The sequence below is a fragment of the Zootoca vivipara genome, chromosome 3, assembly GCF_963506605.1.
Source record: "Zootoca vivipara chromosome 3, rZooViv1.1, whole genome shotgun sequence".
Classification (NCBI taxonomy): Eukaryota; Metazoa; Chordata; class Lepidosauria; order Squamata; family Lacertidae; genus Zootoca; species Zootoca vivipara.
In genome coordinates, this window is record NC_083278.1 from 53,851,666 (window position 1) to 53,878,683 (window position 27,018).

At 40.2% G+C, this 27,018-nt stretch overlaps 1 protein-coding gene across 20 annotated transcripts in view; it reads right to left on the reverse strand.

Moving 5' to 3' along the window:
• Positions 1-15,040, reverse strand: part of TRDN (triadin) — a 166,150-nt gene extending 151,110 nt beyond the window's left edge. For all 20 annotated transcript variants that reach the window (XR_004692212.2, XR_009557338.1, XM_035109215.2 and 17 more), the window contains exon 1: positions 14,535-15,040. Coding sequence is in view for 18 of the 20 variants with exons in the window: in XM_035109215.2 (XP_034965106.1) it covers positions 14,535-14,556 (22 nt within the window). In the remaining 2 variants the exon portion in view is untranslated. The remainder of the gene's footprint in view (positions 1-14,534) is intronic.
• Between the last annotated feature and the right edge of the window lie 11,978 nt (positions 15,041-27,018).

Consider the following 27,018-nt stretch of genomic DNA (forward strand, 5'->3'; position numbering starts at 1 on the left):
CTGTTCAGCTCAGTATTTCAACATGCCTGCTATACTAGGGGCCGGGGAGAGGAGTACAACTTGGTACATATTGGGACAGTAGCAGTGCGCGTTTCCAATAGGTGCTGTAAGGTGGTGTCTATGGAAAAGGTAGGCAAGGTTTCTTGGGATACCCAAGGGATCATTACAATGTCCCCTATTGGCAGCAGATGCCTGCTGGTCTTGCACTAAGCCTAGGCATTCAGTTTTGACTGACAGGTATCCGGGAAGATCAAGAGACCTTGAAGGTCCACAGTCATGGACTGGAAGTCAATCTTCACAATTGGAGCTATTGTTCGGCTGTGTCCTTACAATCATTTGTGAAGATCACAGGCTCCCTCAGTCTCACCACAGAAGCTTCTAATGGTTTTCAGAGCTGACAAAAGCTATTCTAATTGGCCTCCTTGTCAGCTCTGCAGTTCTAACCCATTTTGCTTTTGTACACAATTTCCCTTGTTCTTTGTCCTCTTTTCATCTCACATTCCTTTCAAACATCCCAATGCTGATCAAGTGATTTGTTTTACACTCAAGATTTCTAACTTGTGATGTCGTGTAAGCCGAACAAGATTGGCATGCTACATAGCTTTTGCCACTAACATAAAATGTGGTCTTATTTATGAATGATGCATTTGGTTCATGAGCACTGTCTCGTATACTTAGATACAATCCATATGCTCATTTCTTTTTCTTTTCCATTTTAAATACATCTCTTATTCCATGTCCCTAAGCATAATTTTGGTTCAGTCAAATTGCACCAGGAGGGAAAGTCTGCCGAGTAACAAACAGTTATAAAGATCTACCACACAATGCAAAATTACAAATCAGTAACATTACACATTCAAAAGTTGAATGTTGGTGATTACGACAGGTGAGTGTGCGTAACACATTCTTCTTCTGCTGCTACAATGGCTGCTACTATATAACAGTTATATAGGTCCATTGGTGCCAGTATAGAGCATTACCTAAACCAAATAACTAATGGTTTGAAAAATCTACAGGTGCCACATCTTATTTTAAACATTAGGAAGCTAAGCAGGAAAATCTAGTGTGTTTCTGAAATTCTCCTGATCTGAATCACAGCACCACCAAATTTTGGAGTTTCAAGCCCATAGAAAATAAAGGTACAGAAAGGGGCAAATCATTTCATTCCTAAGTAAACTCACCTGACTCCCCATATTTCTCCCATGGAATATCCATATAGTGTGCAACTTTTTCCAGCTTCACTTCAAGAGACAAGAGGTTGAAGAGCTAAGGTGCTTGCTAGGTGGAGAGGTGAATCAAGTCTGAATTACATTGCTTGCATGATTGTTCTTTAAACATAAAAAGGGAATACTGGGGATAATTCAATCCTTTCCTCCTGTGCCTCAGTCTGAACAAAAACCTTTCTTCATCGAAGCTGCTATTCGGTATGGTAGGATACTCCTGTTGCCCTTATAACAAACAGCATCTTTAGATGAGTATTTTAAAAAGAAAGAAAAGATGTAACCTTGTGCACAGGACTACAAATGATAACTACAACACACACCCTTGTTTATTGGTACCAACTGTTGTGAAGTCATCACACTAAAAGCTATTATTAGTTACTAAAAAGCAGGGTTGGATTAATTGTTCTGCTGATAGCACAGTGCTAGACCTCAGCTGATTTTTGAAAGGTGTTATGTGTTTGCCTGGAGCTTGCAATGTACTGGCTTGCTCATCACTGCAAGTTTCCTCTTGTGGTCTTCAAATGCAGAGTGTGCTGTGGGGTTTGATTTTCAGAATAAATACAGATGACCATTTACCAAGATGGTAACGTGCTATTGCTGAGGAAGTTATACCATTTACCAGGATGATAACTTGCTGTGATAAGGATATAATCACTGGGAAAACATATACCATTTTGTCAGGTGGAGGAAGTAAATCTCATCCATCTGGGGACAGAGCTGACTTGAGTTCTCACAAGGACTCCACTCAGGTCCTTTCCCAGGGAATAAAAGGGAAAACTCACCTTACCTTCCATCACATCTCCCACACATCCTCCCTGTAGTCAGGCTTCCACCTACCCATCATTGGGGCTAGCAGTTTTGTTTTGGTTTTACCTTGCTTCAGATTATAATCGGCTGCTGTATTTGGGGTCAAGGAAGAATTTTTCCTTCAGGTAAATTGGCCAACCTGGTTTTTTTTGCCTACCTCATAGCAACTGTCACAACTTTGGTGGGTAAGGCATTGGGTGAGGCCTTAGTCATGGTTGAAGGGGAGGTTGTAAACCTCTGCCTGCGTCTCCAAGGGAATGAGGTATTCTGTTAAAGGGATCCTGGAATAAGTGCTCCTCTCCAAATGCCCAGGCAGGGACTAGGGTCATAGCATCCCTTCAAAAGGCAAACCACATAGGGTAGTACCTATTTGATGTACCATATGTCTTGTATTTCCTCACCACCGGTTCAACCTCTGGGAGAATCATCTAGCAGGTGGGCTGGTTGATACGGGTTACACCCAATGGCCTAAGCCCAAACATCTTACATCTGTAATCAATAAAATTGTGGCCTGATTTTAACCAAAGGATTGTTGTCATGAGCGGTCATTCAATTACATTCCACAGAGCAGGTCGGCAGGCTCATGTCTTCTGGGCATGCAAAAAATACCTCCCTTCCTTTTCCATTGATGGAAGTTTCTGCTGGATTAAAAAGTTTTCCATCAGCAGAGAACCATGATGCAGCCAAAGTTTCAGGTTTGAGAATTTAAATGTCATGTTCCTGAATGTGCATTGCCCACTGTACAACCAAACATTAGTGTGATCCTGTGCTGCAGGACGGCCTTTGCAAATAAGGGGATGAGCCATAAGCTCCAAGGGCCTATAATTAAAAGGACCTGAGGAAATGCAGTTGGGAAAAACTTTTGGCAACTATTGCCCATTAGAATAAAGTAGACAATACTAGGTTGCATGTTGTATATGGCAGCTTCACATGGTCATACTAATATGTATTATGCTTCCGAGATGAGGGGCAATTCAGAATATGGTTTTATCTACTGCAGGATTAAATAGAAAATTGCACTTAACAGTTGAATGTACAAGTTGTCATGCAAAATTATACACAAAACCATCTTCCCTACATAAAGGCCTAATAGGCCTTTGCATGGGAAAATCCAACACAGAAGAAATTTGGGAACTGAGCTTTTAAAGGCAGGGGACTACAGACAACACTCTTTAGAAACAGTTTCTGATCTGCTTATTGCCTCTGTCTTCTTTATTTTTAAAAGGCATTTGCATGGAAACAAGATCTCTCTTTCTAAAGAGTTCATCAGCTCCCGCTGCTTACATCCACCTGGAGTCATAATCCTGCCTTTGTGATATCATAATCATTTTGCACATCAATATATTGTGAGGATTATGATTACTTTAACTGAGAATGAAGCAGTGGGGACATCTGGTTTTTGTTTTTGTTAAAAAAGCAGGTACTATTTTAATGCAAATATGTTTAATAAAAAGACAAAAATGTAAACTCTGTGAATGTACTTTTCTTTTCTCCTAAACAGAATATTTTTCAATGGCTCCATAGTGCATTCATATCCTTACAAATTTAAAAGCAACAAAAACCAGAGATTTCCAAAACTTGATAGCCATGTCCGCATTATAGCGGGAGCAGGCAGAAAACCGATGAGGCTCTACTGGTAGATGTAGATCATCAAGGATTTCTGACTCCCAAATATGTAACAATAGCAACTACAAAACAATGTTTGTTTGCTTTATTCCGAATTAGTCTGAAGATGAAGAAAGGCAGTAGTGGGGAGACCAATAATGGATTTTTTGTGATAAAATGACTGTGTGCTGATTCTGGTACCAAAAAGAAATTCTGCATATGTTTTCAGAGGCATTTCTCTGTCTTAATGCTAACCACACATCCACCCAATACCCCCAACCACTATTTTATGCCTGATTCTGGTTGGTGGACATCAGCACTGTAATAAAAAGCAAAGTAGTTTTCAAAAGCTTAAAATCTGCTCATCTCTGATCTGAAGAATATAGGAAATATACCTGATGTTTCCTAGCATGAAATAGAAGCATCCCATATATAAATCTATTTATTTACAGCTAGCAAAATTCTTGCTAGTGCAAGGGGACTTTCCCTCCACTCCTCCCCACACGTGCCCCATAATCAGCTCCAGGTGGTCAAGGGGACCTCCAGAACAGTGAGTATAGAGCAGGCATCCCCAAACTGCGGCCCTCCAGATGTTTTGGCATACAACTCCCATGATCCCTAGCTAAAAAGACCAGTGGTCAGGGATGATGGGAATTGTAGTCCAAAACATCTGGAGGGCTGAAGTTTGGGGGTGTCTGGTATAGAGAGAGCAGAAGTGCAAGAAGATAATTTCCAGAGAGGAGAAACACTTGTGCTGATGGAATGATCTCCTTAGTGCTGTTGCACACAATCCTTAGTATGGCATAAGCTTTCATGGACTCAAACCAACTTTGCCAGATACATGGGCTTGAGTCCTTAATAAATGTGCTAGACTTTAAGGTGCTACAACACCTTTAGATCATTTTTGCTGCAAGAATCTAACACAAACACCTCTCTGGAAATTTATTTTAAAGCATTTTAGCCAACACCTCCGCAAGGAGCTTAAGGCCACATATATGGTACTTCTCCCCCGTCTAAAAATAAAATAAAATCCTATGAGGTTGATAAAGCTAAGAAAAAAAACTGGCATTAACTCTCTAATTTATAAGAGCACAGTCACATATTTCTAAACCTCATCTATAACTTCCAGATGGCAAGCGTATCATGAAAAAACGTGATCTGGAAGACTTTTTTTTCTTTCTTAAAATGATTGGAGTAGTAATTTCATGGCCCATTCAAAGGAGAATTTTGAAAAGCATGCTCAGTTTATTGTGAATGTATATGAAGATGAATACTGTTCCTATGAAGACATTTGGACCCCTCTTTTTATGCAACAGTAGGATTTTATGTAAGGGCTTTTTATGCGCTTCAGCTTTATTCGATCATTACAACTAGGGAAAGGGGATTAGCATCAAAAAGTCTTCAGACGCTATTGTTGATCCTGTCAAAACACTCTCACACAATTGTGAGTGTATTGTATAGTCCCACACAATCATTTCTGCTTTAAATGACTGTGAAGAGAGCAAAGTCCTAAAGCCTGGGTTTCAAATACTTAAAAGAACATAATAGCAGGTTTTAGTGGGATACTGTGTACACAGTCTATGTCATCTGTAGCTACATCACCTTTGGCAGGTAATCTCTGCCAAAGACCACGAGATCAGCAGGATTAGCAGTAGTTGGTCCAAGTATTCTTAATAGCACCTTTTCTCTTCAGCAGCATGAACTACTGTGTAGGTTTAAGAGAGCAAAGCATTTTTGGACTTATCAGAGCTATATAGGGGAAAGGAGAGAGATAGAAAATCCAGATGCCTGTGGTAAAATGAAAAGTTGTGGTTTCTCTCCATTTCCTATTTTTCCAGTTCTTCACATCTTCGCAAAAAATTGTGGTTTGCTTTTATTTATTTTTTTAAGTACTCATTAAAAAAATTCAGCATTTTTGTATGCAGTTTTTACCAACATACATATTTGTAAGCAACTTTCCCTAACAGAATGCATTTTCGTATGTTACTTTCACTAAAATATGCACTTCTACACATGCTTTCACCCAGATATAAACAGTTTCTTGTTGGAGGACTGTATTGCAAAATTCAGCAAAGTCCAGATTCTGAACAATAACTGTTTTCTTTCATGCATTTGTGAAGAAGTAAGCAGGTCCTCATTAAAAAGGAAATGAAACTGAATTCCTCCCCCAACCCTCCCCCCCTAACATCCACTCTGTTCCTCAGGCATGAAACAGAACTACTTCATTCTGGAATCCACCAAAACAATTTTGCCTACTCAGTTATAGTGGACAAGATGAAAGTTTCCAAAAACTTTGCCTTTTTGAACTTAAAATAATCTGCTGTTATCCTAGCTAAGTTGAAAATAGTTTTCCAAAGTTTCCTTATTACTAGCACAAAACTTTCATAATAACTTCACCAGCCTGATAATATTATTCAGATCTTAATCAGTCTGTTTGATATTTATAATAAGAATCAAAAATCTACTTATTTATTCAACGTACACCTCTGCATTTCACAGCCTACTGGATTGTGGTCATTCATCATGTCACCTTTTTTTATTCATTTCCTTTCCTGCTATATAAATAGTGCTGGACTTTGACATTAATTAGATAAGCAATAATCATAAAAAATGTGTACTTTCAGTTTTATTGAAACTGGATGTTCACAATACTGTTTTAGCCTCTCACAACTTACTGTTACATTACAGATTTTACAGTTTACTTCTTTCTTTTCTTTCTTATTTCTTCAAAAGTAAAATAATTATGGACTAAATCCAACCCAGATAATTTTGTAGCAAAATGAAGAGTTTTATATGTGTGGTATAAAATAAATTAACAGTAATATGGGCTATCATATCCACAAAGCAAAATAATCAGAGATTCAGTTCACAAGAGTACTCCTATTTTGCCATAAAATTAACGAGCCATAGTCCTGAAATTACAATGAGCTTCTAAAGATATGGAAAACCATTCACTATCTGCATATTCTCCAGAAATGTCACCTGAATCAAATGCAAAATAAAGTATAAAATAATGAAACCTTGATCCTCTGGCCATTTGAGCTAGAGCACTTAAATAGACTCACTTGGCTCCACCCAGGAATGAATAGGAAGAGCAGTGGCAGATTGAATGGATTCCATATTAAGCATGGAAGAAATATAGGGGTTGAAAGGCCACTTGAGAATAGGGATTACTGGTAAGTAAGAAGACTGAATCATTGCATGTTTCCTATAGACCCCCTTGAGTGTTAAGATCAGCAGTGGGGGCCCTTTTAGTAGTTCTACCACTCTCAGTCATTTGGGGGGTACAAGCCAAGAAAAAGCATTCTCTATGGTAGCACCTTAGCTGTGGAATTCCTTCTCTGCAGAGCATCTTCACAATGTTCGTTTTGTCGGAAGCTGAAGACGTACCTCATTACCCTGGCCTTTTACACCTGAGCTATATATTTTTGGACCCACCTTATCTTCTAGATTGCAATCTGGTTTTCCCCACTTTTAATGTATTTTTAAATTGATGTAACGTACCCTGGGACCTCACAGTGAAAGGCAAGTAAGAAATTAATGATAACAATATTCATTACTCCTATTCTTAGAAGAGAAAATTGTAAAATGAAGTGCAGTCAATCTAAAGAACGGAATTTAAATCAGGGGTCAGCAAACTTTTTCAGCAGGGGGCCAGTCCACTGTCCGTTAGACCTAGTGGGGGGCCAGACTATGTTTTGAAAAAAAAATATGAACGAATTCCTACGCCCCACAAATAACCCAGAGATGCATTTTAAATAAAAGGACACATTCTACTCATGTAAAAACATGCTGATTCCTTGTGTGGCACTTGTACAAAACTAAAAAAATATATTTTAAAATACAGTTGAGTATGTAGGAACAAGAAATTACAATTTCCCCATCACTTAGTTGTTTATAGGTTTGGATACACATGCTTTTATCACCTCTCACTGCCAAATGCATTAGCTTATTCAAGCTGACAAGCAAAGGTATGGCAAATATAATTTCGCGAGGAACATTTTTTTAATCAGCTTTAATGAGGAAAGAAACCCCAACACATCACTGCCTTGAATAATCACAGAAAGAGTTATCTTAAATAAATTTATGCTAACTAAATATGATTTTGTAAACCCCTAGAAATCAAATCTGCATGCGTTTATGTGTGTGTTTTCCCTTAAGGCAGCTTTCAACATCAAAAGAATTTTTAGTTGATAAAACTGTTGTTGTCACTGTCAGCAGATCCTCTTAAAAATCAAATAAAGTAACACACTTTTTTGTTTTGCTCTTTACAAGACAAAGGGAAAAAATCAACAGCAGCAGCCGCACTTTGGTAATGAATTGCTGTTGAGTGGGAGGGGGGAATTGGTCCATGCCTTGTTAATGTCCAAGACAGATGGTTAAAATGAATGCAGCAGTGGCGGCACTTGAGAGAGTGGAGCAGCAACCATCTCCCAGCACCATACTCACTAAGAAAAGCAGTGGTGAGGCCGAGAGAGCTACACGTCAGTGGCAGCCTTAAAGGTGTGCATTGCCCCAACGCAAAGCTATCTGGACCTCGCCACCACTTTGACCCAACCCATCAGGGCAAGTGCAGCACCGTGGCTGTCCAGAGGGCACTGCTGCTGCTCCACACACACTTTGTCGCATGACGCTGCTGTTATAATGCATTCTGTATGGGGCTTCCTATGGAAAAAAAATGAACTGGATCAAAGTACAGTAGGCAATAGTTAAAAACCTGCCAGTTCCCCTCTCCTGCCTGGGAGTAATTCAAAGAGATGGTTTTAACCTAAAGAGCTCTAAACACACTGGGACCAGAATATCTTAAAGGCAGCCTGCTCCAGTCTGAACTTGCTCATTTGCTAAGACCTTCTGCTGGGGCATGTCTGTAGGTTTTTCCACCTTCTGGGAGTAGTCGATGGGCACTTACAAGAACAGGGCCTTTCCTGTGATGGCCCCCAGACTTTAGGGCACCCTTTCCAAGCACATCCACACAAATACCTACTTTAATTTCTTCTATAACGAAGAGGAAAACAATTCTTTTCTCTCTCAAACCTTTGGCAGGATATATGAAGCTACCTTATACTGAATCAGACCATGGGTCTACCTAGCTCAATACTGTCAACACTGACCTGCAGCATCTCACCAGATTTCAGACAGGGTTCTCTCCCAGCTGTATCTGGAGAAGCTGGGGACCGAACCTGGGATGTTCTGCATACAAGGCTGATGATCTACTGCTGAGCTATGATGCCACTACAGAAATGTCTTGTTTAATTTTACCTGCTGGTATGATTCTTGTTGTTGTTTCTATTCTATTAATTTCAATTTTTCAATTTCTTTGTCCTATAATGCTTGTATGATGCCTTGAAGACTGGCCACCAGAAAGGCTGGATATAGACAGGTAAATAAATGCCTAAATCAAACTAAATGAATCTGTCCTATGCTTTTATCTATACCAAGCCAAAGCTTAACTCCCATCACAGATACGTTCTGCAGTATTCTCCCTCCAGGGGCAACTGCAGCTGCTGTTGATGTAAAACTGTCTGTGCCCCATGAGAGAGGGGAGCTCCAGGGGGTGCTGACCCATCCTCATCATGACGATTTCCATGAGCCAAAGAGCTCAAATTAGAAGTCGGGTGGACTAAGAAATCTATTTTAATGACTCCCTCCACTTCAAGCCAGATTGCTGAGAACTATTAGATTGCATTAAACGTCTAAGCATATGTCAGTTACATTTCTGAATACCCCAGAGACTATAGGCAAGACCTAGTGTACGACTTTACCCGTCTCTTGATTTGTACTGTTTTATGCCTGTGGCAACACTATTGTGGTATTGCAGCAGCATTAAAATGAATGATGAATTACTTCCATGTATCAATGACAAAAACATTATATTCCACTTATGTGCCACAATGTATAAAATAAATAGTAGTAGTAGTAATAGTAGTATTAGTAGCAGTAGTAGCAATATATTATTTATACCCCGCCCATCTGGCTGGGTTTCCCCAGCCACTTTGGGCGGCTTCCAACAAAAGATTAAAAGTACATTAAAACATCAGTCATTAAAAACTTCCCTAAACAAGGCTGCCTTCAGATGTCTTCTAAACATCAGATAGTTGTTTATTTCCTTGACAACTGATGGGAGGGCGCCTGTAACTTCACTTCTCACAGGGAAGGAACTGCCAGGAGGTCCTCGGCACTGGACCTCAGTGTCTGGGGAGGACGATGGGGGTGGAGACGCTCCTTCAGGTATACAGTACACACATAACATCTATTAAACCCACACTAATAATTACAATGAAAGCAGCACCAGCCCTTTCATTAAAAGCAGTCTGCTTCTAAAAGCCTGTTGAAACCATGAGATGGGCCAGGTGGGCCACTGGGTTGTTTCAGCAAGCTCTTAAGTTCTAAGGAATTGTATCAGCAGAAAACTATTGCTGATACACACCATTGTGTAACTGGCTCCACTTTGCAGCAGCATTTTGTGACTGGTAGGCCTCAGTTCAGCTTTTTCAAGTGGGCCCTGGTTGCAGATAGTGTGGCATGACCATAGCTGCCAAGTTTTCCCTTTTCTCGCGAGGAAGCCTATTCAGCATAAGGGAAAATCCCTTTAAAAAAGGGATAACTTGGCAGCTATGCCCCTGGCCTAGATGATACCTGTGTAGCTGTCAATATATAACAAAGGGATAGACCAGGCACCCCCAAATTGCAGCCCTCCAGATGTTTTGGCCTACAACTCCCATGATTCCTAGCTAACAGGACCTGTGGTCAGGGATGATGGGAATTGTAGTCCAAAGCATCTGGAGGGCCGAAGTTTGGGGGTGCCTGAGATAGACGAATAGATGCATCTAAGAATAAAACAAAAATGCATATCCAGATTGTGAGACAGTGCTTCCATCCCCGGTGTCTCCAAGTATGGCTGGGAAAAGCCACTATTTGAAACCCCAAAGAGGCTTTAAGTTTCACTGAAGACAAGGGAGCTAAATGGACCAGTAGTGGCATCCTATGTTCCAATGGTTCTTAGAGACCTAAATTCAATACACATCCAGTGTTTAAACCTTAATAGATCTAACTACTTGGAACTTTTTTTAAAAAAAATGGTATCAATATATATCTTCCCAATAGCTTTGAAAACTGGTGCAACCTATATGCCAAAATTCACCCTTCTCTGAAATTTTTGCCACCAAAAAGCCTCTCATACTCTCCATGGTGCAAATTAACAGAAATTGTAGCAGCAGAATCGACCCTACAGTGCAAAAGACACCTTTCTTTCCCAGCATTTATATCCTGCCCATCTTCCAGTACATTCAATCAAAGCTTTAGATTTTAAATTACTAATAGCAAGATTCAAGCAAAAGCAAATTAACAATGCAGATACTAAAATAACTCACCTTGTAGAAATGCCCAACTTACTTGTTTTAGCAAAGGAAATTACATTTTGTTTTACTCTAATTAAAGATCATTCAGATACGACACTTTATTACATTTTCCAGAATTTTGTTTTTCATTTCTTTTAGCAACTGAATGCTTGTGTCCCTCCCATTTTTCAAGACATTTTTGAATTGCTGCTTCTCCCTTGCCCCACAAGCAGTTAGAATAGAAATTACAAAGTCAAGCTGTCTACAAAGCTGGCACATCGGGAACGCTTTACAGTAGGGATCAGCAAAAGGATGTTCCTAGAACCAAACAGACACACAGACTCCTTTCTGCTCAAAGTGCTCTTGCCTCTGACTTAGCAACTCGTGTGTGTGTGTGTGTGTGTGTGTGTGTGTGTGTGTGTGTACGTGTACTTGTCAACCCACAAACTAGAATTTGGTGAGTAGAGGACTGTGTTCTGACAATGGGACTTGCCAGCATTCTACTTTAGGAAGCGGGTTTGCATACTGGTCCACAATCTTCTATAAACATAAAGGGACCCCTGACCGTTAAGTCCAGTCGCGGACAACTCTGGGGTTGTGGCGCTCATCTCGCTAGCTGCTGGCATAGGAGCCAACTTCTAGGGGCAGTTTACTTTGCCCCCCCCTAAAATATTTGAGGGGCCTGACTCCGCCCACCCCACCCCACCCCCCAGTTAATGGGCATTGCCATTCAAATTGTGTGGGTGGGTGTCACGTCTTGTGATTGATTATGTGGAGGCAGGGCTTACCTCCCCCCCCCAATATTTAATTCAAGCTGTCACTTGAATAAGTGCTTGCAACTTTCTTCCAAATCTATTCATGAATAAAATTTACAGCATCTATCTTTCTTTCTTTCTTTCTTTCTTTCTTTCTTTCTTTCTTTCTTTCTTTCTTTCTTTCTTTCTTTCTTTCTTTCTTTCTTCAAAAATGTCAGTAAACCTAAGCCTCCTTGAGACAGCATTGCAAAAATAAGCTATTAGAGTGAAATAACTTTAAGTATTTTCTATGAAAATGACCTGTCCCTCTGCCCTCTTGCCGCACTCTTACTTCTCATCTGCATTTTCTCCCACAAACATTATGTAGGTCCAGGAGACCACTGATGAAAATATATAACTGCATCAGCTTTATTATTATTATGCAATGCTATTAGGAAATGTACTATTGACTATAAATATGAGCAAAAGTTCCTGGGCTCCATTAATTTTGCAATCTTTACAAAGAAACAGATTCAGTCCCTAATAATGCCTAACACAAATCCTCTTACATGAAGCATATATTGCTTTAATATTTAATTAATAACGACAGTGACTTGGGGCACAGTGCCTTGGTTTGGTGAATAAAAAGTGCACAAAATATTATCTGAGAGACTTTTCTTTATAGAAAAAAAAAGAACACAGTAATAAGGTTGGGGAAAGAAAATGGAATGATCCACAATGGAAAAGGCTAGTGTTAGATTCCATTGTAAAATTGAATATTTGATTTTTAAAAGCCTGCATTTTAAGGGGGGGAGATCCCCCTTTTTCATTCTGTTGGATAAAATGTTATTTGTATATATTAATGGTCAAGACATATTAAAATTATTCATGAACTATTCATATTTCCCAGATAACCGTTTCTTTATTTATAGGCTCAGATCTCATTCTTTTTACCCGTTGCTTAGGCAAAGTTCTCAAGGGACTCTAAAAGTGTATTAATTGCTTAAGGCTTCCAGGATTAATATTGTGTAGCCTTGTATCGAGAACTGAATTTATTTTCAATTTGATACGACACATTATGGCACAGTCTGCTATCTTTAACTCTTGATCATATGTTTAAGTTACTGTTTCTCAGTGGTTAGGATCCTAGTGTTTTGCTCAATCTACTTCATCCTGTACTGGATTAAATATGGAGAAATGGGATGGGGGGGAGGGTGGGTGAGGGGCTCCTGTTTTGAGGGACAGTCCTGTCAAGTTCTGCCCTGGAAGGCGCATTTTAAAATTAAGGTTTGCAAGCCTATGCACATTAACTGACAGCAAATCCCATTGAACTCAATGGGACTTACTTCTCAGGAGACATGAGTAGGATGGCACTGTAAAAGTATTCCACAACCACAAGACAGTAAGAGTCAGCCAACACAGATCAGAGAGAAACAGAGAGATAAGGGCCTCTTTACTAGAGATAGGAGTATCTGTCCGTTTTGGTTTCACTAGGTTTTTCCATTTTAGCTCCCTACATTTCCACATCACATTCATATATATATATATATGTATGCAATTTTTCCCAACATATACATTTTTGCAAAGAAAGTTCTCCTGGTGGAAAGCATTTCTGTATGTTGCTTTCACTAATATATCTATTGCTATGCATACTTTGCCCCACCACGCATTCTGGTACATATTACTTGGCGGATAAGAGAACTGAATTGCCAAATTGAGAAATGTGTGAATCTCAACAAAAAATGGCTGTGTTTCAGTTTGCATTTAGATTAAAACTCACCTTGTTCGCACTTTCAGAAACAATATGCAAACTGAAACACAGCCATTCTTTGAGATTCACACATTTCTCAATTTGGCAATGCAGTTTGCGGATTGTTTCTGAAAGTGCGAATAAGGCAAGTTCCCCTTTAAATTCAAACTAAATTCAATTTGTACCTCATCCCTTGTCTTCACACTCTACTTTTTTTAAGGTGCACACATCATGTTTTATGGAACAGGTGTTTTTTAAAAAAATTTTTTAAAAAGCACTAACCTAAACATGTAAAGTTATGAGCAGTGCAATGAGTACCTAAACATGTGATCATATAGGAGCCCACTCATCAGAGTATCTCCCAGTGGAAGCATAGAATTGTAGAGTTGGAAGGGACCCTGAGCCTCATCTAGTTCAACCCCTTGCAATGCAAGAATCTCAACTAAAGCAGAGTGTGTCCTCTGTGGCAAACTCAGCTTTGATGTTCAGCAATGTGTCAAAAGGCACATTGTCAACTTATAGATGCAAAATGGAATTGAAGCAGGAAAGACAAGGTATGAAGCAGGAAAGACAAGGTAACGTGGTCTCTTAAAAAAGGTTCTTCAGCAGGTGAAAGGCAAATTCAAAGAAAAATAAATCTTATTCTCAAATGTGTGTGTAGCTCCTACAAAAAGCATGAGCACCAAACAAGAAGCTAATAAGTTATCTACATCTACATCTATATATCTATATAATCTATATCTATATCTTCTATATCTATATCTGCAACGTCCAGCTTTGAGATGCTTTATTTCTCCTTACTTTTATTTCTTCTCTCGCTGCCTAAGCGAGCATTGCTGAGGTTATGTGACCAAGGCTATTTTTAGAGGTGTATGATGATCAAGCTTTACTAACTAGTACAAATTCCAGCTGCCGTAGAAGAGCAGCTTCTTGCCTTGAAACTCGCCCTACAGCAAAAACTGCAATTCCCTAGAAGCCAGAGATCATGCTCACAGGCTGAGTCTATTAAAAAATGTCAAGGCTGAAATCTCTCCTTTTTTATTTCCAGGCAATTAGAACATCAAGATTGTTACAGTACCTTCTGCTGTAATCTCTGTCATAACGGTGACGGTAAGGAACACTCTGGTGAAAAAGGTTAAGTTATATTGGCAGCTGAGAGGATATGACCAGGGTCAGCGCTGACTTTTGCAGGAGACAGCAAATTGAAGGATGGGAAGTCCTCTACAGTTCTGATTTTTCTTTGGGGGTCTTTTCTTCTTCTTTTGAGCTATCTTCTTAGTGAAGCCCTGCCTCCCCACCTCCCAAGACACTAACCCCTTTCCCAAGGCAATGCTTGCAGCCCAGACTAAAGTATCAGCTCCTTACAAAAATAGCCGTGGCTCTCAGCAAATCTCTAGCGCGGCTTTTTTGGCATCCTGGACACCACATTCAGGGACCAACTCTTTCCTTGTTTTCTGTAAGCGTCCAGACCCAAATAAGACAGCAAAGCAGGTAAAAGCAGCAAGCAGCAGCAGCACAAAGGAACCGAAAAGAACTGTTTTAAGCCCCTGCAGCTTCTTAAATATGATTACAGTTCTTTTGAGGTCTGGGTCACAAAATATGAAATATAGACTTGACTGTAATCTTATCCAACCAAGCTCAAATGTATTCTTAGCACACTCTTAGCACATTCTTTCCGGGCCTTATTTGGGTTGGGGAGGGTGCTATGAAGGCAGCCACAATGACTAAAGAAGAAAACAAACCTAGGTAAATTTCACCCTGTTAAATTGCCCGTTGACACTTAAAATCACCAAAGTACAACATTTTACCCTCTGCTTCTTCTTTTTTAGTTGCGGCTGTTGCATTAGTTCATAAGAAGAATCCTGCTGGATCTGACCAAGAGTGCATCTATTCCAGCAACTTAATCCTTAAATCTGTGAGCCTGCATATTAAGAATGGACAGCGTATAAGCTTCTAGTATGCAATTTAACAAGTGTTTGCAGTCAGAAAAATATTAAGCAGTGACTTCTTTGGGATTCAAGTGCACTTATTTGCCTAAGGTATTTTGTATTAAAAGCATGGAATTTCAAGGGTGTTAATAGATGCATACAACTCCTTATTAAAATACAGGCTGTCTGGTGTCCAGATTTTAAGCTTACAGGTAGCTAAGAAGAATTTGCAAAGGTATTGTCCCAATACTCTGGAGAGCCCTGTGCATGGACAAAATGGGCTGATTCATTATACAGTGGTACCTCGGTTTAAGTACACAATTGGTTCCGGAAGTCTGTACTTAACCTGAAGCGTACTTAAGCTGAAGCAAACTTTCCCATTGAAAGTAATGGAAAGTGGATTAATCCGTTCAGACGGTCCGTGGAGTACTTAAACTGAAGCGTACTTAACCTGAAGCAAACTTTCCCATTGAAAGTAATGGAAAGTGGATTAATCCGTTCCAGACGGGTCTGCGGAGTACTCAACCTGAAGCGTACTTAACCTGAGGTATGAGTGTAATTGGTTCCGGAAGTCCGTACTTAACCTGAAGCGTACTTAACCTGAAGTGAACTTTCCCATTGAAAGTAATGGAAAGTGGATTAATCCGTTCCAGACGGGTCCGTGAAGTACTTAAACTGAAAGTACTCAAACCGAGGCGTACTTAAACCGAGGTATGACTGTATTTCAACTTCATATGAGTTTTGCAGAATTAGAAAACTTTAGCTGGATCCTCTATCACTATCTCCTTTCTGGCAAGGAAGTCTGATATATTATTATTTCCCCAGCGGTATAGTATCTGCTGCAGCACTAGGGTGACCATTTGTCCTTATTGGCAGAGAACAGTCCTCTGTTTGAGGGGCTTTTAGCAGCCCTCAAATGTCCAATCCAAGTTCAATGTAAAGATAAAGAACCCTACAAAGGGAGATTTGCAGGGACATTGAGTTGCCCATCAGCTGTAAGCACCTAGACAGTAGACTGATGAGGCATGCAGGTAACTTTGTCACAGTTATGCACTCTATGGGAATATATTTCTATTTAAATAATAGCAATCATTTCTAAATTTGCACACATTGCATGTGTATTTTTGTGCAAATGTGCATCCTCTTTTCTGTCAATGCACTTTCTCTTTTTAATGTGGTATAAGTGGTTCTCTTGTCTGGTGCAGCTTTTTCCTCCAGGCCAGCAAGAACCCTGGACCCTGGACCACACAAAAGAAGCCCATGCTCCAGCATCACTATTATTTATTATTAATTACTACTACTACTACTACTGCTGCTGCTGCTGCTGCTACTACTACTACTACTACTGGGTGGCACTGTGGGTTAAACCACTGAGCCTAGGGCTTGCCAATCGGAAGGTCGGAGGTTCGAATCCCCACGACGGGGTGAGCTCCCGTTGCTTGGTCCCTGCTCCTGCCAACCTAGCAGTTTGAAAGCACGTCAAAGTGCAAGTACTGTAGATAAATAGGTACTGCTCCAGCAGGAAGGTAAACAGCGTTTCCATGCGCTGCTCTGGTTCGCTAGAAGCGGCTTAGTCATGCTGGCCACATGACCCAGAAGCTGTACGCCGGCTCCCTCGGCCAGTAAAGCGAGATGAGCGCCGCAACCCCAGAGTCGTCTGCGACTGGACTTAACTGTCAGGGGTCCCTTTATCTTTACTACTACTACAACACGATCTCACATACTATAACATATCTTTCTCTCTGTATTTTATTTCATTTTTGTAAACTGCCTTGCTGAAGGGCAACATGTCAATCTTTGAAATAACTCATATACATAAATGGGAGTGCATCTTCTGGAAACTGGGTTAACTGGCTCCTCCAACCCAATACAATACTTCTCAAATAATTCAGTAGTCCTGTAAGGACCATTGCAGTCCCTGTTCAACTGGAATAACGTAATTTGCAGCGCATATCAGGGGCACCAACAGAGAATGCCACCTGTTTCCCTGGCTGGAGTGTTGGAGTGCTGCTGCCGCTGCAGTGATAGAGCAGGTTTACAGCATCATTACCCTTGCAGGGAGATCATAGTGACATACTCTGGCTGCTATGAGTTCTCTCTCTCTTCTACCCCCCTCCCTGCCCACCTCTCTTCTGGCAGAGAGAGGACTCATGCACAGAAGAAGGCAGAGGGAAGGGGATCAGCTAGCTAAGAGCAAGAAACAGGCAAACACCCAGGAGTTTTTTTTAAAAGGCCATGCTATCCTTTCTCCCACCCCCAATCCCTGGCACTACCTGACTGCTTAATGGAACTCTGGGCAGACATTCCCCTCACTGCAAAGGACCCTACTTCCTCTTTTAGCAGTGTAGCTTGCTGACCTTTCATGCTGTGCAGCCAACATTTTCAGTGACAGGGCCCCACACAAAAATACATATTTAAATATGTATTTAAAATATGCATTTAATAATGTTTTTAAATTCTTATTTTAAGTACACAGTTTAATGAACACTCTGTTTCAAAATAAGCATCTAAACACATTATTTTGATACATTAAAAACTGCTGAGAACCGATTTGCAACATCTGAAGAAGTATACACATTGGTAGATAGCTTAATTCAATGTTTTAGTCTAGGAGGTACACATCAGGTCATTTGATATATATTGGGGCTTGAGAAAACCAAATTCCTCAACCACCCTTAAATCAGATTAGGTAAATAAATTGATAAAATAGCATGCACAGAGTGCTGTGGTTGTGCACATTCATGACCTGCCTAGCATCATGAACTGGTTCTGAGTGTTAAGCCTGACAGCATCAGTAACAGAAGCAGCATCCTACTATAAAACTAAATTCTTGCAAATCACAGATATGGAATATTATTTAAATATCCGATGAAACCTTTCTACCAGTTGGTTCTCCTGGAGCAGGAACAGCTGATGGGAGGCTCAGGATCCCAAAGATATTCTGTACACCACTGGATTCCTCATGTCCTGACAATCCTACACTTGTAGGTCACGGTATTGAATTACTACTGACGTACAGAATGCAGCATGGGTGATGACAAACTCTGTGGGTATTGCCAGCACAGGCATTTCAACACTTGGGTGAATTCTTGACACCCCTGAAGATATGGACATTTTTAACCATCTCCTTATTAAAACTAAGGATTACAGACAAAGCTCGGGTTAAGTACGCTTCAGGTTGAGTACTTTTTCAATTTAAGTACGTACTCCGCAGACCCGTCTGGAACAGATTAATCCACTTTCCATTACTTTCAATGGGAAAGTTCGCTTCAAGTTATGTACGGACTTCCAGAACCAATTAAGTACTTAACCTGAGGTCCCACTGTACACTGCAACTTGGATCTGAGACTTGTAAAAGTATTTGACTTTCAGATGGGCTGTTGGGCTAACATAGTGTAAAATTAGTCACATACTTATCTTTAGTTTCTGAGATACAATTAATGCCTCCAGGATTCACCAATCAGTAAATGAAGCATTTGTGTTTGTGCGTGTGTGATATAGGCAAGGCAATATCTGCTTTTCAGCATTGCGGTATATCATCAGCCAAACATTGCGGTCTGGTGCTATATCGCAATGTTGATGAAACAAGTTGCATTAGCCTCAGCCTGCAATGCATCGGGTGAAATTGCCACAGCTCTCACCACAGAGCTGAGGCGGTTTCACCCCAGTGCCTAGCGGGCTGAGACAAGGCAGCTTGTTTGTACGGCTCAGCTGGGGCACTGCTTCCGATCCCCAGCTGAGCCATCCCTGTGCTCCCCCCCCCCACTTGCATGGGAGCTAGCACCGGGCTGGGGTATCCTTTAACTGCTCGGCTGAGGGGAGCGGCAACCGCACACTTCTTAGCCGAGCAGTTAAAAGATGCAGAGGGAGGAACAAGCTGTAGGCATCTCGCCAGCGCATATTTTTTCTCCCTCTGCACAGTATGAGGGCAGAATAGGATGGCAGTTTCACTCAGCGATATATTGCTGGTGAAACCACCACTTCTCCCTCTGCTAGCAATGTTCGCAAGAGAAAGTTGCTAGCAGAGGGACTCAGGAGCAGTGACAGTTTCACCAGTGATATACCACTGAGTGAAGTCGACATTGTGGTCTGCTCCTCATACCGGTCCTGGGAGATATATTGATATATCACCCAGGCTACACACACACACACACACACACACACACACACACACACCTTTCTTCAAGGAGCTTAAGTTAGAGAGAACATGGAGTTCCCTCATTTTAATCTCCACTAAAGATCTATTTACATTAGGTGGAGTTATTTGTGCAGTAATCTGATCATTTTTGCCACATAGGATTCTATAACCATTACCTGCTAATCACATTTCTATAACTTCAAATTAAACCACTATCCACAGTTATAGAACAAAGGAATGATTTGTAACTTACAGTACCTGAATGTTTAAATAAACATAAATGTAATTCCAGATAAAATTTATGCTTTTAAGAAAGACAGAACTACAAAATTCAGAAGAGCAGTAAAGACAGACCTTTGTTCTGACCAACCAGTGTCCATTCACTGAAATATGACAGCTTTCAGGATACACAGAGCTGTTCCTCACAGCAGATATATGTCCACAGAGCGCATTGTAAGCATTGATAAAGGTATTATTTTGCCAATATTAGTTGAGTTGTATTTCAATATATTGTTGGTACCTTGTATTTTCTGGCTTTTGGAGTGTTATTGTAATATTGCATTTTTATATGCTTATATTTTGTTCACTTTTTTTAGTGGAATTGGTCCAGAAAGGCGCTTAATACGTACTGTATATTCCTGCGTATAAGACAACTTTTAAACCCAGGAAAATCTTCTCAAAAGTTGGGGGTCATCTTATACGCCGGGTCGTATTTCTTATATGGCGAGTATATCCCAAACTCTATATTTTAACTGGAAACATCGGGGGTCGTCTCATATGCCCAGTCGTCTTATACGCCGGAATATACGGTATTTAAATTAAACTGAACTAATCCTGTAGATTCAGTTTATGGATCAACACAGCCCTCCCTTTTAATCTACTGGATGACACTCAGAAATCAGCAGTCAATAGTCTGAAGGCAGAAGATGTGGTTTTGTTCTACTGAAACTAGGCAGGCCTGGCCCCGAAAGTGGCCTTGGGCCCATCTGCATCCCTCTGGAGAAAGAGCAGGATTTAAGTGGTGAGGGAATCTGTGAAAGTCATTTTGTTTCAGAAATAGATGCAGATGACAGTGTGAGGTGCTCAAGGTCAAAGCTGAAATTGCCAAAGTCAAGAGTCCACTCTCACTTTTGTATTGAAAACCCTGAATGGAGAGCCTATTTTATTTGGCAAGTTGTGGTCTTTGCAGAGTGTGAATGGGAGTCATGAATTAGCAGATCCTCAGCGTCTCAAGGCAGCTGCAGCTGTTCTGAAGGAGGACAGTGAATAAAGGGCATTTTAAGAGAGGAAGAGAGAGAGAAAGGAGGGGCTGCTTCCTTAATGGCCCTGTCATTCAGTTTGGCTTATGTATTAGTGTCCCTGAACAATATGTCACCACTTGTGATTGTCAATCAACATAAATTCTTGACCACACTCCAATACAGTCAGCTCTCTAATGCACTAGAGTGTATTTTATAATATTGTGGTCCAAAGAAACAAATCTTTCTTTTTCTGTTCCTCATGCCCATAAAATTCCATTTGGAAGTGTGATACCAAGATTTCAGAAGGAAGCAATTAAAACATTTTTTAAAAATTACCCAGCTTAATCTAGGAACGCAGAAAACTAAAATTATGTAATGTTCCAACAGACAGGGTAGTTTAATACTATATCATAGTTACTGTCACAGTAACCCTATGAAACAATAGCACTAAACTCCTATTAAGGTGTAAGGAAGAGCCAGCCTGTCCTGTTCACCTGAACTTGCATAAATTATTAACATCCACACAAATGCAAAATACAGTAATGTAGATTATTGCCTCAGAGTTGGTACACTATCCGCCTTGCTGGTGAGGACCAACTTGCATGTAGAAGGAACACTGATTCTACAAAAAACAAAACACCCATCTGAAGCTCCTTAACTACGTATCAGATAACTGAAGCAAAACTAGTTCAAATTATAACCAACATTCATCAATGTATTAAATTTTATTAGCATTCAGTTGTATCACTATTGTATCAATATTCAGTATGCAATAGGCATACTGAGATTAGACCCATTGAAATTGATGGACAAGACTAACATAGTTTATTAATTTTGCTGCATCTACTTTGAGTAAAATTTAATTGAATACAGCCCATAATTCTTGATTTCAGACAACCCAAACTGAAAAATGTAAGAAATTCATTAAAAGATCCAACCCTATTTTAGTTAGGCTTAAAAATAAAAACAAACAATGTAGCGATATCAATACAAGAGAACAAAAGCTTCATAGTATCTCACAAATAAAGGCTGTATCATTATTGTGCAACAGAGAAACAATACTTTGAGCTCAGGGGAAAGTTCATAGGCAAGATTGTTTCAGAGTTGTTATGGTTGTGCTTTTTGTGACAATGTCTAGAGTGGCCAGGTATTTGGAAAGTGTAAAGACTTTTTTTAAGGGAAATATTTTCATTTCATTGCAGGTTAACTGCTACAAATCAGGATGTACCAAATGCACAGCTACAGTGGTGCCTCGCTTAACGAACACCCTGTAAGATGAAATTTTTGCTTAAAGAAAGGGTTTTTCTAGCAGAGGTTTTACGAAAAATTCATCTAGCGAATTGCGGTTTCCCATAGGAATGCATTGAAATTCAATTAATGCGTTCCTATGGGCAAATAATAATAATATTAATAATAAATTCAATGCATTCCTATGGGATTCGCTAGATGAATTTTTCGTTATAAGAGTTGACCCATGGAACAAATTAAATTCATCTAGCGAGGCACCACTGTATAAGGCTTTCAGAGGACATCTGCACCCAAAACTTATTGGGTTTTTTTTTTTATTCATGGCTGTTTACAGTCATTGTGTTTTCCCTCCCGGCTTCTCCTTCAATCCTGTTTTTACTGTTTTTGCTTTACTACGCTGCCATGTAAGGCTTAGGGAGCTTGCCAGAAACCTCGACAATGACTTTATTATCCCTCCCCAATATGAACAGAACAGGAAACCCTGAGTCGGTGATATGAACATGTAGTCCAATGCCACCTGCTGACTAAACTATATAACAACATTATCCACAAAACACAATATCATCAAGCTAGGGATCACCTACTGACATGACTTACAGTGGTACCTCGTGTTACGTACCGCCCCCCTTACGAATGCTGTGGGTTACGCGCTCTGCTAACCTGGAAGTAGATGCCCCTTGTTGCGACCTTTGACCCGGGATGTGAACGGAAGTCACACTTCGACGGGGCGGCAGCAGTGGGAGGCGCCATTAGTGAAAGCAAACCTCATGTTACGAGTGGCTTCCTGTTACGAACGGACCTCCGGAACGGATTAAGTATGTAATGCGAGGTACCACTGTACCTCAATGCCATGCAACCAGACAGACTTACTACTATGACAACACCACCAATGAAAAAGGTAATGCTTCCAGTATGACAATGCTCTCACTGGTCAGAAGTGTGGTAGAAATAGGGGACATGGAGGAAAGTGGAGAATCAGCAAAACCTGGACCACTCCAGGCAATGCAGACATTTCATGTCCCATGGTGCTGTGATAGCATTTATAACTGGGAAATAAATGGTTTGGGTGATGCAGGGTAAAGAAACAGGAAAAGGAACTACCTTTTCATTCCTTTGGAAAACTATGCTTAGATAACATGCTAATGGAGGACAATGAAACTATAATAATGGTTATGAAGTACTGCCACTCTCTCCTCATAGCCTTCATTTCTTTTCCTTCCTTGCTTTGCTCTCTTCTCTTTCCTCTTTATTGTTGTGTTTATTGCTTTATTGTGTATGAGAAAATGAAAATGAAAACAATTATAACAAAAATAACTGTTTCAAAAAATCTCAGCTAAGCGCGAATTATAATTTCCACTGTTCATATACAGACTTTGAACCATTATTCAGTTTTATTGACTAGCTAACCAATTCTTCCTTGACACTAACTTCCCTTCTCATTTATCAGAACTAGTTGTTTTCCTTTACCCTTTGTTCTTTCTGGTTTACATGGGCTATGAGCCTAATCATATGTCATCATTCTCCTGTTACTATCTCCTGTTACTATTCAACTTGATTAAGTTGGAGCAAGGTGATTTTACTAGGTCAATTTCCTATGGTGAGAATTTCATTAGAAAGTGCCCTCATGTGGTGAGCAGTAGTATTTGACACATTATCTTACAACATGAGGTCACAAATTGAGGGTTCTTTTGTTTTGCTTTTTACTCTTTGTTGTTTAGTTGTGTCCGACTCTTCGTGACCCCATGGACCAGAGCATGCCAAGCACTCCTGTCTTCCACTGCCTCCCGCAGTTTGGTCAAAGTCATGTTGGTAGCTTCGAGAACACTGAGATCATTCTATCATATTGAGATCATTCTATCATTTTTTACGGGATTTCTATCATCTTTTTTACGGGATTTTTACGTGATTTTTTACAGGATTTTACGGGATATGATGGTCATCCAAAGTGATTTTGCCCATTCCCGTCCATTTTAGTTCACTGATGTCCAAGATGTCAATATTTATTCTTGCCATCTCATTTTTGACCACATCCAGCTTACCAAGGTTCATGGTTCTTACATTCCATGTTCCTATGCAATATTTTTCTTTACAGCATTGGACTTTCCTTTCACTTCCAGGCATATCCTCAACCGAGTGACCTTTCCAACACCAAACTCATAGAAACTACTTTTCAAGTTATTAATGTTGATGATTTCACTGGTAAAATGATTATATGTATACTTTTTGAATATTTAAATAACCCAGTGATTTGTATGAACGCTTTAGCTTTAAAAGAGCTTCTTTTTTTTTTTAAAAAAAAAACACAACAACTTTCAAATCAAGTAGGGTGTTTTTTTTTGTGTTTTTATAACACAGAGGGAAATGAAAATAAATTAGCACTAAAAAGCCGTTAACTGTTATTCCCAACCAAGCCTACACAAGTTGCAATGCAATCAGCATGCTGATGACAAACAACTATCTCTCACAAGCTATCTGAATCAGGAAAGGCAGTTCAAGTGCAGGAGTGATACCTGGGAGATTGTAATGGGCTGGATGTGAGTCAATATAATGAATCGAAAAATGGTGGTATGTGTTGTGGGCTCTTGGGTCTGGAGGGTAAATAGATAACCTGCTCTGGAAGGAGGGTCATTCCCCTAGAAAGATCAGGCTCACAGTTTTGGGGTACTCCTTGACACAGCACTGTTGCTCAAGGCCAAGGTGGCTTCAGTGACTAAGACATAGCTGCCAAGTTTTCCCTTTTCTCGCGAGGAAGCCTATTCAGCATAAGGGAAAATCCCTTAAAATAAGGGATAACTTGGCAGCTATGGACTAAGAGAGTCTCTTTTCTGACTCCAGCTGGTTCAATAATCACAGAGACAGAGACAGCTTGGCTACGGAGCTCCATTCTTTGGTCACTTCAAGACTAGACTATTTGTAAGGCATTCCACGAGATACTGCCCTTGTGCATAGTTTGGAAGTGGCAACTGGTGCAGAATGCAATGGCCAGGATGCTGCTGGGCACATACCAAATTGGCCTGAATATAAGCTTCACCCCCCCTCCCCCAATTCTGACTGTGAAAAGTCAACGTGTGGCTTAAATTCACGACCTGACAAAAATGGGCTTTTACGATATCGCTGCTAAAACAGATATACGGCACAACACGGAATGAGTGTGAGTGCCTGTGGAATTTTAAAGAAGTGGCTTATATTCGGGTGCGGCTTATATTTGGGGCATTACGGTACTATTCCAGTTCTTCAAAATATGCACCGGTTGCTTGTATGTTTCCTAGCCCAATTCAAGGTGCTTACATTGATGTACAAAGCCCTAAACAACTTGGCGCCCAAATATCTGAAAAAAATATATCCCATATAGTCCTGCCCAAATATTGAGATCTGTAAGTATTTCTGCTGCCCTGTGAAGTTCATGAAGTGGTAGTGCACGAGACTGCCTTTTCTGTGACCCCCAGGGTGTGGAGAAAAGGAAGTCGCAGCTTCACATTCCACAAATGAGGTTTGATGCAGATCCAAAGGATACTAAATGGCTTAAGTACTCCAAATTACACCTAAGTACCGTAGTGAAGCTGTGGAAATATTCTAACTCGGGTCTTCTGGAAGTAGGCCTCTCGATCTCCCTGATAGCCCAACGCTATAGCATACATAGAATCAAACAAAGTCAGTGTTTTCCTTCATAGCACAGAAGCCATTCCTAGTTTTTAAAGAGACTAGATCCTAAGAAAATTTCAGCAAGTCCAGGACACTTTGGTCTAGAGAACACCTCTAGAGATGTTTTTTGGATGCATGTTTGCTCAATGTGCCTTGTTTCCTTGGAATTTCATGGAATGTTTAATTTATTTGTTTAAACTATAAAGCTTGATGAGGAAAATGAAAAAGATCCTTTGAGAGTACGGTATTCTTTTTGTCTGCACCTGTGGAATGCCCTGCAGCAGTTCCATTCTTCTGGCAAAACAAAAGTGGTCTGAGCTACAAATGCAGCAGAATAAGGTAGGAATGAGCTGGTAAAGGTTTAAGGTGGTAGAATGGACTATACCATGTCAAACTGCAAGTGGTAGAATCATGTTTATTAATGTCCTTTTTTAAAAAAGTCCTAAAAGTGAAAAACGAAGACAGTAAGGAGCAGGCTGGGATAGCACCTCTATCTTGCTGTGCTAGAGTTTTACTTGGAAGCACATTTTAAAAATAAGCCCTTACCTAGATTCCGATTTGGAATAGCCTTTTCTAACACCTCAGGATTTCCCCCTTCATTCTGCTGCTTGTGTGGATAGACTAAGTCAGTGTTCAAACACCAGATAAAAATTATGAGAGCTCCAAAGTTAAAGTCTTCACTTGTTTTGGACCACAAATGCAGAAATCTTAAGTACTCTGTTCTTAGTATACCATTAATTGTCTCAAACTAGCTAAGGTTATAAAACAAGACTGAATAAAATACTTGAATGAAAAGCACACATGCTCTTCAGAGAAAAGATGAGACTCTAGAATAGTGGAATGAGAATTAGTTATTTGCATCTCTTTACCGTCATTACTGACCTTGATTTTTAAATTAAAACCACAGTATGTCTCCTGATTGGATCTGTAGATGGTCCAACTACAAATTGCAGGCAAATGGAGGTTAGTTGAAGACTCCTTAGGAGAATCCAGCTCTCTTTGGCAAAAAATGCTGTTGCACTTTGCCACTTGGATATTTTGTCTGCAGCTGCCCAAAGTGCAATTATTTATTTGTGCATACTCAGAGACAAGGCTGCTCTGTCAGCTGCGCCACCGCAGTAAGGGCTATAGGGGAGCACATACCAGCCAAGCAACAAGGGACTTGCCCTTGATGTGGATTCATGGCAGTTGACCTAGCTGCTGGTGTCTGTACCTGCAGGAGTCAGAAATTAGCAGGCATTTGCTTCCCAGCAACATTGATCTAAGTATCTCCCATGCCCTCTGGGAAACCCTTTGCTCCTTGAAGTAAGACTGGGCTCCAACAAGCATTAACAACTGTTTGTGTATTGTGCTTTTGGTTTCTGT